A 12,878-nucleotide genomic window follows, 5' to 3' on the forward strand; every position below is an offset into this window, starting at 1 on the left:
CGCATTTGATGACCTGATTTAGGAATCAGAACTCACTTCATGGTCGATGTTGCATTCTGTGTTTAATGCATTGTGCCTGTACCAATTCAATCATTCAATAATGATACTTTATTGTCACATAAAGGTACAGTGAAACGCTTTGTTTTGCATCCAACCCAGTAAAATCATATATCAGACCTCACCTAGGCAGTACACGTGTCACCATGTTTTGGCGCTGACAAAATTACACAAGTGCACCGAACAGTCCCATCTGCTGCCTGCCGCCATGCGTTCCTCCCACATTCCAAAGACGTGCAAGTTTGTAAGGTAATTGGCTTCGGTAAAATTGTAAAAATTGTCCCTAGTGTGTAGGATAGTGCTAGTGTATGGAATGGACGCGGGCTGAGCGAACTATATCTCTGAAAGTCTAAACAAAAGGCTAAATAAATTAATTCCAATGGAGAAATGTAACTCCAAGGATAAAAGGAAGTTCCAGGTGATTGACTTCCTCTGAATTAATGAAGACAACAATATATTGAACAGTTAACTCAAATGTATTTGATGTTCGTTCTTCAAGTTCAGGTTGATTGTCCAATGTATGACTACAGTGAGATACAAGTCAAGTCAAGTCAAGTCAATTTATTTGTATAGCACATTTAAAAACAACCCACGTTGACCAAAGTGCTGCACATCTGACTAGGAAAAAAAAGAAACATACAGTGGCAGGCAGCCAAACACAACGGCGCGGCCATCTTGAACAAAATGTTAATTCAATCACCCACAGTCCAACAACAAAAGCATTAAATAAGCATCAAAATTACACCCCCAAAAAACCCCCAAAAACACAGTCCAACAATAAAAGCACTAAACAGGCACCCAAATTACCCAACCCCAAAAACCCCCAAAAACACAGTCCAACAATAAAAGCATTAAATAGGCATTCAAATCACACAACCCCAAAAACCCCCAAAAACACAGTCCAACAATAAAAGCGCTAAACAGGCATTCAAATTACACAACCCCAAAAAACCCCCAAAAACACAGTCCAACAATAAAAGCATCAAACAGGCACTCAAACCACCCAACCCCAAAAACACACAAAAAAAGAAACATCCATCAGTACATCCAGAGAGCGACATCGCTGATTGGCCAGCGTTGTCATGTGCGCTTTTGGCGCCCGAAATGTTCAGTTCGGCGAAGTCTTCGAAGAAGACAGTAAGTTTTTGATGGTTGTCCTTTGTTTAACTTTGTATTCGAATATTGCGGCTGCAATAAACTTCTAGGTACAATGAAAAGTCCTGGCACATAGACTCAGTCAAACACGCAAAAACAAATGATGCATCAATTTGAAGCTGCTCCCTTCACTGCCGACCCACTAATCAAAGGCGGTAGTTTGTGTCTTTTCATCTCTGGCATTTGTCCAATAATTTGTCTTATCAAAATAAACTTCACCTGCATCTACCTATTACTTTGTCCTGCCTCTCCTTTCTTCCAGCTTTCTTCCTCCCCCCCTGCCCCACCCACCCCTCACTCCCATCACAAGAAGTACGAAGAAAGGTCCCAACCTGGAACATCAGTAGTTCTCCAGCGATGCTGCCTGACCCGCTGAGTTACTCCAGCACATCATGTATTTTTTAATTAAGAGGTGTATGATCGTCTGACTTCCTCTTTCCGAAATCGACAATCATTTCTTTAGTCTTAACAATGAGTGAACAATTGTTATGGTACCACTCAGCCAGGTGTTCTATGTAAATCCTAATACCTTATTATTTTTAATTTTGTTCTAAATCTAAAGCTGTTTTTGCATTTTAAAATATCCTCCTATTTTTGAAAGTTTGCGTATCTCAAAGACATTCCAACAGATTCCAACAACTCTTGTTAATTTTGATGGCCTGGGCAGTGGCTTATAAGTGACCTAAAGCATGTTGGGTCTTGGCTTGAAGCTTGGTACTTTCAGCAGGATGTCTCTGTTTTCTGAACCATGTTGCTACTGCAGTAAATACGGGTAGGAGACTAGTGTAGGAGGCCCAGGACAGAGAGGTCAGTATTGGGATGGGCGTAAGGGGGTTACAATGGCTAGCACCCGTAATATCCAGCAGGCTCTAGTGGAAGGAGTGCAGGTTTCTGGCAAAACGGCCGCCTTGTCTATGCTTAATCTTGCTGGCACCTTGGCAATAATAGATCAAGATGTAGCACATGACTCCTGAACTGGAATAAATAACCCCTACTTCCAGCTCATTCTTGAGAACGATGCCATCTGTAGGCAGTGAAGACACATGTCTACAGATTAACTCCAGCAAAGTAATACCTTACCCTTCACATATTGTCCAAGGAAAAAAGGTAGGACAGGAGCTTCTTCCAACCACCATCAGCCTCTTGAACATAACACAACACTGACCTCAACAACTGCGTCCTTTAATGGGCCGTGTCTTTGGTTGCACTGCGAAGTCAGGTTTTTGTACTGCAACATTAAATTATTATAGTTTTAGATAAGAGCGTGAAAACAGGCCCTTTGGCCCACCAAGTCCGCGCCGATCAGCAGTCCCGGGACACTAGCACTATCCTACAGACTAGTGACAATTTACAATTTTTTTAAACCGAAGCCAAATTAACCTACAAACCTGTGTGTCTTTGGAGCATGGGAAGAAACCAGAGCACCCGGGGAAAACCCCTGCGGTCATGGGATGAACGTGCAAACTCCGTACGGACAGCACCCATTGTTAGGATCAAACCCGGGTCTCTGATGCAGTAAGGCAGCAACTCTACCGCTGTGCCACGGTGCATTGATTATTATATATTATCTGTGTATTATTACATTTAAGCTGCAGCAAGTAAGAATTTGATTATTCCATTGTCGGTACATATAACAATAAAACCCCCTTGGCCCTTGACACTCTGGAAAGGAATGTGTTTAAACACTCTAAATAACCGATTTCCTGCATTGGATTGAATCCCATGAATGGTCCCTTATCTTCTTAACAACTAATTGAATGTGGTCTTGCAGATATCCCTGGACAAATGTTCTAGCCACCTGGCCAAGAGGATTGAGTGAGAAATTCTAACAACATAAGTCCAGTAGTTTTTCATGCAGTATTTACAAAATGTCAAAATCGTTCTGCGAGGTATGTCTCAGTTCCGGATGGTAAAGTGTTTTCATTGATGACCTCTGACCCATCTTGCCGAGCTCTTTTCTGTCGACTTTGATACAAGGTGCAAATTCCTCTGATGAGGAAAATTCCTGCTATGGCAGCAAAGTATGTCCCGTAAACAAGGAACTGCAAAATAAAACCAAACAAGGGTTGCAGCTGGCTTCATAGGGCCTCAACAATGGTGCTTCAGTGCAAAGAATACAGTAGCTACTCTGCTAATGCATGAGAGTGGTGGGAGCGGTAGAATTCCAGCGCCAGAGACACGGGTTCCATCCTGAGTATGGCTGCATCTGTACGGAGTTTGTACGTTCTCCCCGTGACCGCGTGGGGTTTCCTCCGGGTGCTCCAGTTTCCTCCCACACACCAAAGACCCACAGATTTTTAGGTTAATTGGATTTGGTAAAATTGTAAATTGTCCCTAGTGTGTAGGATAGTGCTAGTGTACGGGGGTGATCACTGGTCGGTGCGGACTTAGTGGGCCAAAGAGCCTGTATCCACGCTGTATCTCTCAAGTCTGAAGCCATTTATCCAGACTCTCATTTGCCAGGTTACATGCTTCACAAGTAGGAAATAATAGCTTTGGTATTATTTTACTGAGAATTCAAATGAAGGGATGAGACTCATTGACCCGGATACCTCCAGGTTAGAAAAGACAAGTTAATACAGGAAGAAAAGACACAAAATGCTGGAATAACTCAGTGGATCTGGGAGCATCCCTGGAGAACAAGAATAGGTGTCCACCTATCCATGTTCTCCGTGTTGCCTGACCTGTTGAGTTACTCCAGCATTTTGTAGTCTTGTCTTGGTAAACCAGCATCTGTAGTTCCTTGTTTCTAATTACTGGGAGAATATTGGTGACTTCACATATGGGTTTTTAACTAAACTGGTGGTGTTTAGATTAAATAAGACTGAAGGAGGTGTAATCGTGTAAAATGGTGATTCAGCCCTTGGTTTTGGGAGTGATTTGAACCTGTGACATTTTGATTCATATCCACAAGAGCTATTGGTAAATCACAACTAATAATTTCTTTCAGAGTTTGGTCTAACAATTCCTGGAACTCAGGCTGCACAGTGATGCAGCGGTAGAGTTGCTGCCTTAAAGTGCCAGAGACCCGGGTTCGATCCTGACGATGGGTATGCAGAAGATGAGGAATATGGATCATGTACAAGCCGTTGGAATTAATTTATCTTGGCATCATGTTCGGCACAGAACATTATGGGCCAAAAGGCTTGTTCCTGGCCTGTCGTGTTCTACATTCTAATATTTCTCAATCTACTGGTGAATAATATGTCCATAAATCAAACCTGATCTTCCATATTGCCCAAACTACAACATTTGCAGCTCCCTCATAGAGTCCACTGTTTAACTCACCTGGGTGATAATATCCAAACCAAGGCCTCTTGAATCAACAACAACGATGGTCAGAATGGTCTGCAGAAGTAGAGCCGCAAAGGTATTTACCCCAAACAATAAAGCGTAGCGCTCCACACTCAGGTTAGCTGCTATCTGGAACCTTGATCAGGGAAATAATTGGTTGAACTCTGATTTAACAAAGAATAGAAGAGCATTTCTGCCTTTAGTGTTGAGTGTGTGGAGGTTCCACATGTACATTGCAACTTGCTTGATGATACCCATGTTTGCGTTCCCTGCAGTTGGCAAATAGCTCACATTAAACTGGGCAGAGTGGACACTGGGTGACTTCCCCAGGGAGACAGCTGATATATTGTGGGTGGGGGAGGTCCTAAGTGGAAGTGGGAATGTGCCTGGGGGGGCGGGGGAGGGGGGTTGGGGGGGTTCAAGTATAGATCAGCAACAACAGTCTTTAAGGGGCATAGCAATAAAATGCAAGTCAGCACATTTCCGTTATAAATCTGGATCTTGACAACTGTGTGTACACCATTAACATAAGGACTAACTTGCAGTTGAAACAAGAACTTCAGAGGCCGGTTTACTAAAAAAGAGACAAAGTGCTGGAGTAACTCAGTGGGTCAGACAGCATCTCTGGAGAACATGGATAGGTGACATTTTGGGTTGGGACCATTCTTCAGACTCACTTACATTTGCACGCAATGGTCTGATTATCCCGCGCTCTAAGCTAACTGTACTTGTCCACAATCATCTGGTAATGCTGTTGAAGATCAACTTTCCTTAATCAAATATAGACATTAACTCAGCTAAAATAAAGAGGCAAAAGTTTGGTACTGTTCCAGCAGATGGAGCAGTTTGCAAATGCACCATGCATTTGCTTGCTAAATATTGCTTGACCGTTTATACCCATGGACCTTCCACTCTGCATCAGAAACATTGTCCACAATGCACCATAGGCGAGTGGCACCCTGTGGTTGAGTTTTAGTAATACATCCCCTCTCCCCACTGACAGTATTCGACAGCACTGGCATGCACCTTTACTGCAATCATTAGTATCAAGGATAAAGCCTGGTTGAAAAGTAAGCTTTGAAGGAAAGGATTAGGATCTGTGTCTGACTAAATAAGTTAAGGATGGATTCATGTAGAACTAAATAAGGTTGCAAGGATTAATGTGTACCTCTGTGCTGTGGTACTGCCCCACATTGTGCTGCACACAGTGTGAGCAGTATGGGCAACAAAGATGTCCCCTCACGTTTAAGAAATGGCACGTCCTTGTTGCGAGCAGGATGATTCCATCTCAAAGTTAGTAAGGCCTGAGAGTTGAGATATACTGTGCTTCATGTCAACAGTATTGTTAAGTTTATGCCCTGGATTGCTAGAAATCATTCCCGGCTTATACCATTCTTCTACACTCACCCCTTTCCTAATACACCAACACACACACACACACACTTCCACACTTCTCCCAAATGGAAATCTTTCCTCAACATTTTTCTTTTACTACTGTCTCATTTTTTATTCCAAATGGAACATTAGGAATTCCAAACATCAGCACTGCTGTTCAGGAATACCTGTCAGCAGACACTTGGGTGCCAGTGCCCAGCTTGTAACAGAGCTTGTTCAATGTAGCACTGATTTGAATGGCCCAAATTTGAAGAAGGATCCTGACCTGAAATGTCACCTATTTATGTCCTCCAGAGGTGCTGCCTGACCCGCTGAGTTACTCCAGCACTTTGTGTTTTACTCGAGATTCCAGCATCTGAAGTTTGGTGTGTCTCTGTAATCCAAATCTTTATAATTTTCACCACCAGAAGGTTTATTTTGTATTAAATAAAGAGTTAGATAAGGAAATTAATGCAAGAAAATGAAAATTCAGCATTAGAGATAAAGTAGACACAAAATGCTGGAGTAACTCAGCAGGCCAGGCAGTGCTTCTGGAGAAATGGAAAGGGTGATGTTTCGGGTCGAGACACCTTTTCAGACAGACCCTTCTTCAACCCTTCTGAAGATAAAGATATTGTTTGGGGATTGTGCTCAGTGCAACTCAAAGACCCAGAACTATTTTCAAGCAGGTTATTTATGAAGAAGTGATTTGTTTGTTAAAGGACATTTTGACTAGTTAAAATTTTGACCAGTACTGATTGTGGATGATCAGCCATGATCACATTGAATGGAGGTGCTGGCTCGAAGGGCCGAATGGCACCTATTGTCTATGTATCTGTCATCTATGTAAGTAATTCAATACATTGTTTTCTTTCCATCCTTCCCTTACTACCACATTGGATTAAATGTACGATGTTAACCTACAGGTAGAATTGTCCTAACTGAATATTTTATGCTATTTTGAATAGAAAATATCACTGTAGTTTTGAAATTTAGGAAGAATATCATACTCACGTGGCTATGGTAATTAACAAGAAGTAGGATGCTTTGAAAACAATGTAACTGGCATAACAAACCCAGATGTTGTTTGCACGATCCATAGCATATAAAGCACCAGCATCTACCACTGAGAAGATGCCTAGGGCTAGTTCTCCCCACACTTCCCAATCCAGCTTTACAAAGCCCACAGCAAAGGACATAACAGCACCTGGAGTCAAGCAGAGGAGAACGCAGCCTTTTAAACGTCATTGAGTCACTCACTGAAAATCAAACACACAGTTAAATTGAGCAGTACCAACAGTTTAACATTAACATTAATAGTGTCAGTTGGGGGTAGAAAGGAAATGTATTACATGCGGCATGTGTATTTCTTTGTAAGTGTATTCTGTAAGTATATCCTGCTTTTATACAAGGTTGATATTTGTGGCGTTACGAGTTTAATGATGGGTTAGGATAAGTGGAAGACAGGATGCGAGTGTTTAGCATTTGTTAGAGTGAATTAATCGTCTGTAGTTTCCTTTGTTTAGTAGATACTGGTGGTGAGAGCAGGTATTGAGGGGGGTTGTCTGGGATGCTGCAACTAACTGTTGAGCCTTCCCAAGGTGTCATGGGCCTAACTCAATGAAACACCAGTGTAGGGAGGTGCCTACTTGATAACCCCAATTATATACTTGCATCTACATGATCAGTTTTTTAAAAAATGCGTTCATTATCATGTAGATAGCTGATTATTGCATATGGATTTATTGTCCTTAGCATAAGTTGGTATAATCAGTTTAGATAATACTGTGTCTTTGGGCTTGGTTTTCTTAATTGAGCGCATATCCTGGTGTTATAGCACAAGTACTTTGTGTTTTAATTGTAATCAATGTTTATAATGTGCTTACAAAAAACAATGTCAATATTGGACAGAAAAGCTGAAGAATCAATCTATGGATCGGTTGCAGATAACAAGCAATGTCACTTGAAAACAAAAAGGAACATTCACAGGGATGGCCGCGACAAGCCTTATGCATCACTAGTTTAGTGAAGCATTGGAAAATCAATAGAGCAACACTGTATCACTTTTTCATTACTTTTAATTTGCTATTATATGGGATTCATTATTTCCCGTAATCTGTTGACTGGGCTCAGGGCCGGATTAAACTAGTGCGGGGCCGTAGCCAATGCTATTTTTGCTACCATGTTAATCCGGCCCTGACTGGGCTGGAATGTTTTAAAATGCATTGTTTTCTTCCATTCCTCCCTTTCTACCACACTGGATTAACTGAACATTGATAACACACAAGTAGAATTATATTCATTCATCAGGGGATGTTAGCTAACCACAGACAAAATAACCTTTATTTGAGAATATTGCCTTATACTCAACATCCACAAGACGAAAGTCCCCAACCAATCTGCTGCCATTATACAACGGTGGCTCTTGGCAATAAAGGTTGATGACAAAATCTTCAAAAAATGATTTGTTATGCCCGTTATATGGAATGGATACGTTTAGCAGGATATGGGCTAAACACAGGCAGGTGGGACTCGTGTAGATGGGGCATGTTGATCGGCATGGGCAAGTCGGGCCAAAGGGTCTGTTTCCATGCTCTATGACTTTATAACTCTATGACTAAAACATGGATTGCTTTTGTGGATATAAGGAACTGCAGATGCTGGTTTAGAAAAAAATCACACTAAGTGCTGAAGTAAGTTTGAAGAAGGGTCCCAACCTGAAACGTCTATCCATCTTCTCCAGAGATGCTGCTTAACCTGCCGAGTTACTCCAGCACTTTATTGTCATAGATTGCTTTTCACATCTCAGGATCCACCTCTTGGAAAAGGCGGGCATTATTGATTAAATTAATTATCGTCTTCAGTGTACCTGCTCAGTTTTTGTGGTCGATTGAAGAAAAAAGTGTTTGAAGATCATTTTACTCATAAAATACTCATGGGCTACCAGACAGCAGTGATCCCTGCTGAGTTACTCCAGCATTTTGTGAATAAATACCTTTGATTTGTACCAGCATCTGCAGTTATTTTCTTACACTACCTGTCCTCCTGCATGCCTGTGAGTGGTCATCTCAAGGCTTGAAAAGCAATCATCAGCATATCCACCAATTCACTTATGCACTAACCTCACTGGAGGATAGATGAGAGAACTGACATTCATCAATACCCCACTACTGAGGGCCTAATTACACTCAGTTCCATTAGGTAGACCACATCTTGAGCATGCCTGACAACAAGCCCCCAAGACTCTCCATTCCTTGATCTTCCATTAGAAGATTGTCAGATGGTCAGAGAAAATGGTTCAAGATGTGCTCAAAGTCCCTTTGAAAAACAATTTAACATCATCTACCTACTCCTGGGAATCTTTGGCCCATGACCGCTCAAAGTGGAGGAACAGTGTTTGGGATGGCATTGAAAACCTCAAAGTCAGGAGCACACAAAGCCCAGGGTCAGTGGCAAATCACAGACAACCCAGGGCACCCCCTGCCCATTTGGGGAAGAGTCTATGGATCCCAGATTGGTCTCATCATGCATCTCAGAAGCCAAGCAAAGAAGAAGACGAGTAGACCAAGGAGCAGGAGAAGAAATGGAACACTTACAAAGAAATACAAAGAAATGCAGTGTAACTGCTTAATTAGTCATCAACTAATTTAGCCCTGGATCACTCATTCAGACACAGCTGCAGTTTTCATCTTCCAGTTTTCGGTGCAAAATTCATAGAATCATGAAGTGTTCAATGATCAATCATAGCTTATTTCCTCAAGTTTCCACCTTACGTTTAACACCTTCCTAGAGGTGTCGACTTTACTGGATGTCCCTGTGTGTGGGACTTGCCATTTTACCTGCTCTTTGTGTACCTCTTGTGCTGACAGTGGTTGTCAGGTTGTCTAACTCACCCACGGTTTGCCTGGTGCCCTTGTGATGTGCCACCACCACTCTCCACTGATGCCCTTGCCTAGCATCGCTGCATGGCTTGGCTGATCACTGACTCATCGTGAACCTTTACAGGAATTTAACGGGTTCTCTTTTCTGTCGCTTGCACACAGACACTCTGTTCTTGGTCTCTTGACTTAAATTGACCTGATGATATCACACATTGTTACTCCTTATCATAAAATAGATAAATGTTATAATTCAGCTTACTCATGAAGGTCGACACAGCTTCCACGCCGCCATTGTATGCCGTGTTGTTTTGGGATGGTTCAACGTAATCCCACAGCACCTGGATATAATTGACAACTTGCAGGAACCCACAGGTGGCCAATGCCCACCACGCAGACCAGTAGATAATTTTTGGAGAGGAATAGCTTTCCTTGAAATCAGAACACAGTTGGAGGAGATCCTTCATCAAGCCCTTGCGTTCAGTTGCTTTCACCAGACCAGCGACACCTTCACGCGAGCTAGCAGGACAGTGTGAAATGGCTGCTGTGTCCAGATCATTCTGAGGAGAAATATTTCCGGAGGCTGGCTTGACGTCTTCAGCCTGAATGTCTTTGGCTTCTTTCCTGTGGAAGAACATGCTTCTTTTGGGCATTGGCAGGAGGAAGGAAGTAAGGACGGCCAGCGACACAGAAACCAGTGAAATCACATTCAGAAGGAAGTAGGGTACATTCCCAACAGAGACTAAAACCTGTCCCAGAATGGAGCCTAGGGTGTACGCAACCAATGTAACGCTCCGACAGTAACTGGTCACTTTTTGGTAGTGGTCTGGATCGACAACGCTGTAAATGTACGAGTAATAAGCTACTTCAGTTGCAGACACAATGCCAAAGGTGAATTCTACAAACTGCATGGCCAGGACCCCTTGCACAAATAGGAGCATTAGCCAAGTAATGATGAAGCTAATTCCTTGTAATATTATGATAGGTTTATATCTGAGATAATCTGTGACCAAGAAGACAGGAATCAATACTACCAAGTAAGAGTAGGTCCATACTGGAAATATTTCATTAGTAACCTGAAAGTGAATGGGAACACAAATTTAATAACAGAGGTCAATAACAGAATGTCACATCTGAACAACGTTACATGAAAATCCTTGGTATTGGTTTATATGGATACGGAGATACAGCATGAAAGCAGGCCGGGTTACATGCTGACCAGTAATCACCCATTTACACTAATCCTACACTATTCTAATCCAATTCTATTCGCTGTACATTGTTATTGATTAGCCCCGAGATTCTATCATTAACCTGCACACAAGGGGCAATTTACAACAGCCAATTCATCTACCAACCTGAACCACAAAACATATATAATGCATAAGTCTTCATATGGAATCCATAATAAGGGTAAAGGAGGGAAGAAGGGGCAACATTCATGGGTCAATTATGGGACAATATTCTTCACTTTCACTGGTTCACTTTCAAAAAGATTCTGAGAGGTTTTGATGAAATAAATCAGGATGGATTATTCTCGCTGCACTGTGAAACATCATCAACATTGCCATAAAACTAAAAGCCGAAGTGGAGATCTTTGACGATGGAGGATAAAGTTGCATTTATTCTGAAGATATTTTCTTTCTATTCAAATATATACTTACAGATACTTACCTGGTCAATGGTTAAATTTTTGTCAGGTCCAACAAGATAGGGTATTAAAAAAGGCTCTGAAGGTCTCATCGTTGAGAAGAATCCATAGGTACACAGAAGCAGCGTGGGGTATAGCCATCTATTGCTATTCACTGGTTTGCAGCAGTCCACGGATTTACAGCATTTTATCATTGCTCTAGGCAGGAGCTAATCCGTTCTCCAAGTGCTTTGACCCGTCGAGTTACGCCAGCACTTTGTGTCTATCTTCAAGACTTTACAGGTTTACAGCTGCTGAACTACATTGTAATCAAAAGGCTTATCACCTGAGCATGGACTTTAAACATATTGGAAGCATGCTCAATCCTGCTGGTCTCCACAGTTCGAATATCAGCATAATTGGGACAGAAATAAGTTAATGAATATTTAGACCTGTCTGTAGTGTATCAGGTAAGTTCAAATATCGTCAGATCAATATTATGGTTCAAGTTTCTACTTAAAATCATTTGCTTAATCACAAATTTGTGAACTGTGAGGCCAAATGGCCTTCTTTAATATCATGAGGATATATGGAGATTAACCTGTTCAGTGCCACCCCGAGTATACTCAGGTCAGAGTATACAAGTGAAAAAAATCTTGGCAGTGAACCTTGAACCAAAACAATCAGACCAGCAATAAAACATGAGCATGCATTTCTTTTTATGTTAATTAATAACCATCAAGCAATTTAGCAGCGGTAACCTGGTGGAGTTCAACTAATTAACATACTTCTGTTGGCCAGCCCCGATCGGTCCTGTGCCTTTCTCGTCTCCAGGTCTTCCCCCCACCCTATACTTTCAGTCTGAAAAAGGGTCCCAACCCATAATGTCACCCATCCTTTTTGTCTAGAGATGCTGCCTGACCCGCTGAACTACACCAGCAATATGTGTCTATACTTCTGTCGGAGTTAGCTGGATGCATTTGACTTATATTTAACCTCTATTTTAGTTTTATTTTTGGAGATACAGCATGGAAACAGATTCTACGACCCATTGAGTCCACACCAACCATCACTCACCCATTCATACTAGTTCTATGTTAACTTTCTCATCAACTCCCAACACATTCGGGACATTTTTACAGAGGCCGATTAACTTACAAATCCACACAATTTTGGGATGTGGGAGGAAACCAGAGCACCCGGAGGAAACCCATGAGGTCACAGGGAGAACATCCAAACTCTGTACAGACAACACCCAAGGTTAGGATCGAACCCGGGTCTCTGGTGCTGCGTGCCGGTGGCACCACTGCACCATCTGTATACCAAGGAACAGGCCAGAATCACCTATAATTAAAACCTGGTCTTCATGGATGGTGTTTTTATTCAGAAACCAAATGGATGAGAAAATCAAAGACTGATGATTCCAAACGGGGACACCATGGACTGATGTCGTTCATGTTCTATTACTTTATTGTATCATTTGTTCTCTT

The 12,878-nt window shown here is 41.9% G+C and overlaps 1 protein-coding gene across 2 annotated transcripts; it reads right to left on the bottom strand.

The window, feature by feature from the left end:
* Nucleotides 1–1,521: 1,521 nt before the first annotated feature.
* LOC144599144 (thiamine transporter 2-like) lies at nucleotides 1,522–12,549 on the bottom strand. 2 transcript variants are annotated; one of them, XM_078409877.1, is made up of 5 exons: nucleotides 11,433–12,549; nucleotides 10,021–10,834; nucleotides 6,895–7,087; nucleotides 4,501–4,642; nucleotides 1,522–3,254 (listed from the first exon to the last, which is right to left on the bottom strand). In XM_078409877.1, exons 1-5 carry the CDS (start codon nucleotides 11,601–11,603, stop codon nucleotides 3,084–3,086), a joined length of 1,491 nt encoding a protein of 496 aa, XP_078266003.1. In that variant the 5' UTR covers nucleotides 11,604–12,549; the 3' UTR covers nucleotides 1,522–3,083. The 2 variants fall into 2 exon arrangements, with proteins under 2 accessions (XP_078266003.1, XP_078266002.1); XM_078409876.1 differs by lacking the exon at nucleotides 4,501–4,642 and having other exon boundaries at nucleotides 3,088–3,254.
* Between the last annotated feature and the right edge of the window lie 329 nt (nucleotides 12,550–12,878).

Source organism: Rhinoraja longicauda, chromosome 13 (assembly GCF_053455715.1).
Source record: "Rhinoraja longicauda isolate Sanriku21f chromosome 13, sRhiLon1.1, whole genome shotgun sequence".
Taxonomy (NCBI): Eukaryota; Metazoa; Chordata; class Chondrichthyes; order Rajiformes; family Arhynchobatidae; genus Rhinoraja; species Rhinoraja longicauda.

Bases quoted from the DNA above. Each gene is read 5' to 3' on its own strand.
- LOC144599144 (XM_078409877.1), bottom strand. From the start codon at position 11,603: ATGATAAAATGCTGTAAATCCGTGGACTGCTGCAAACCAGTGAATAGC. The intron at 10,835-11,432 runs GTAAGTATCTGT...ATTCACTTTCAG, and splicing joins AAAATTTAACCATTGACCAG to GTTACTAATGAAATATTTCC. The intron at 4,643-6,894 runs GTGAGTATGATA...TCCCTGATCAAG, and splicing joins TTGTTAATTACCATAGCCAC to GTTCCAGATAGCAGCTAACC.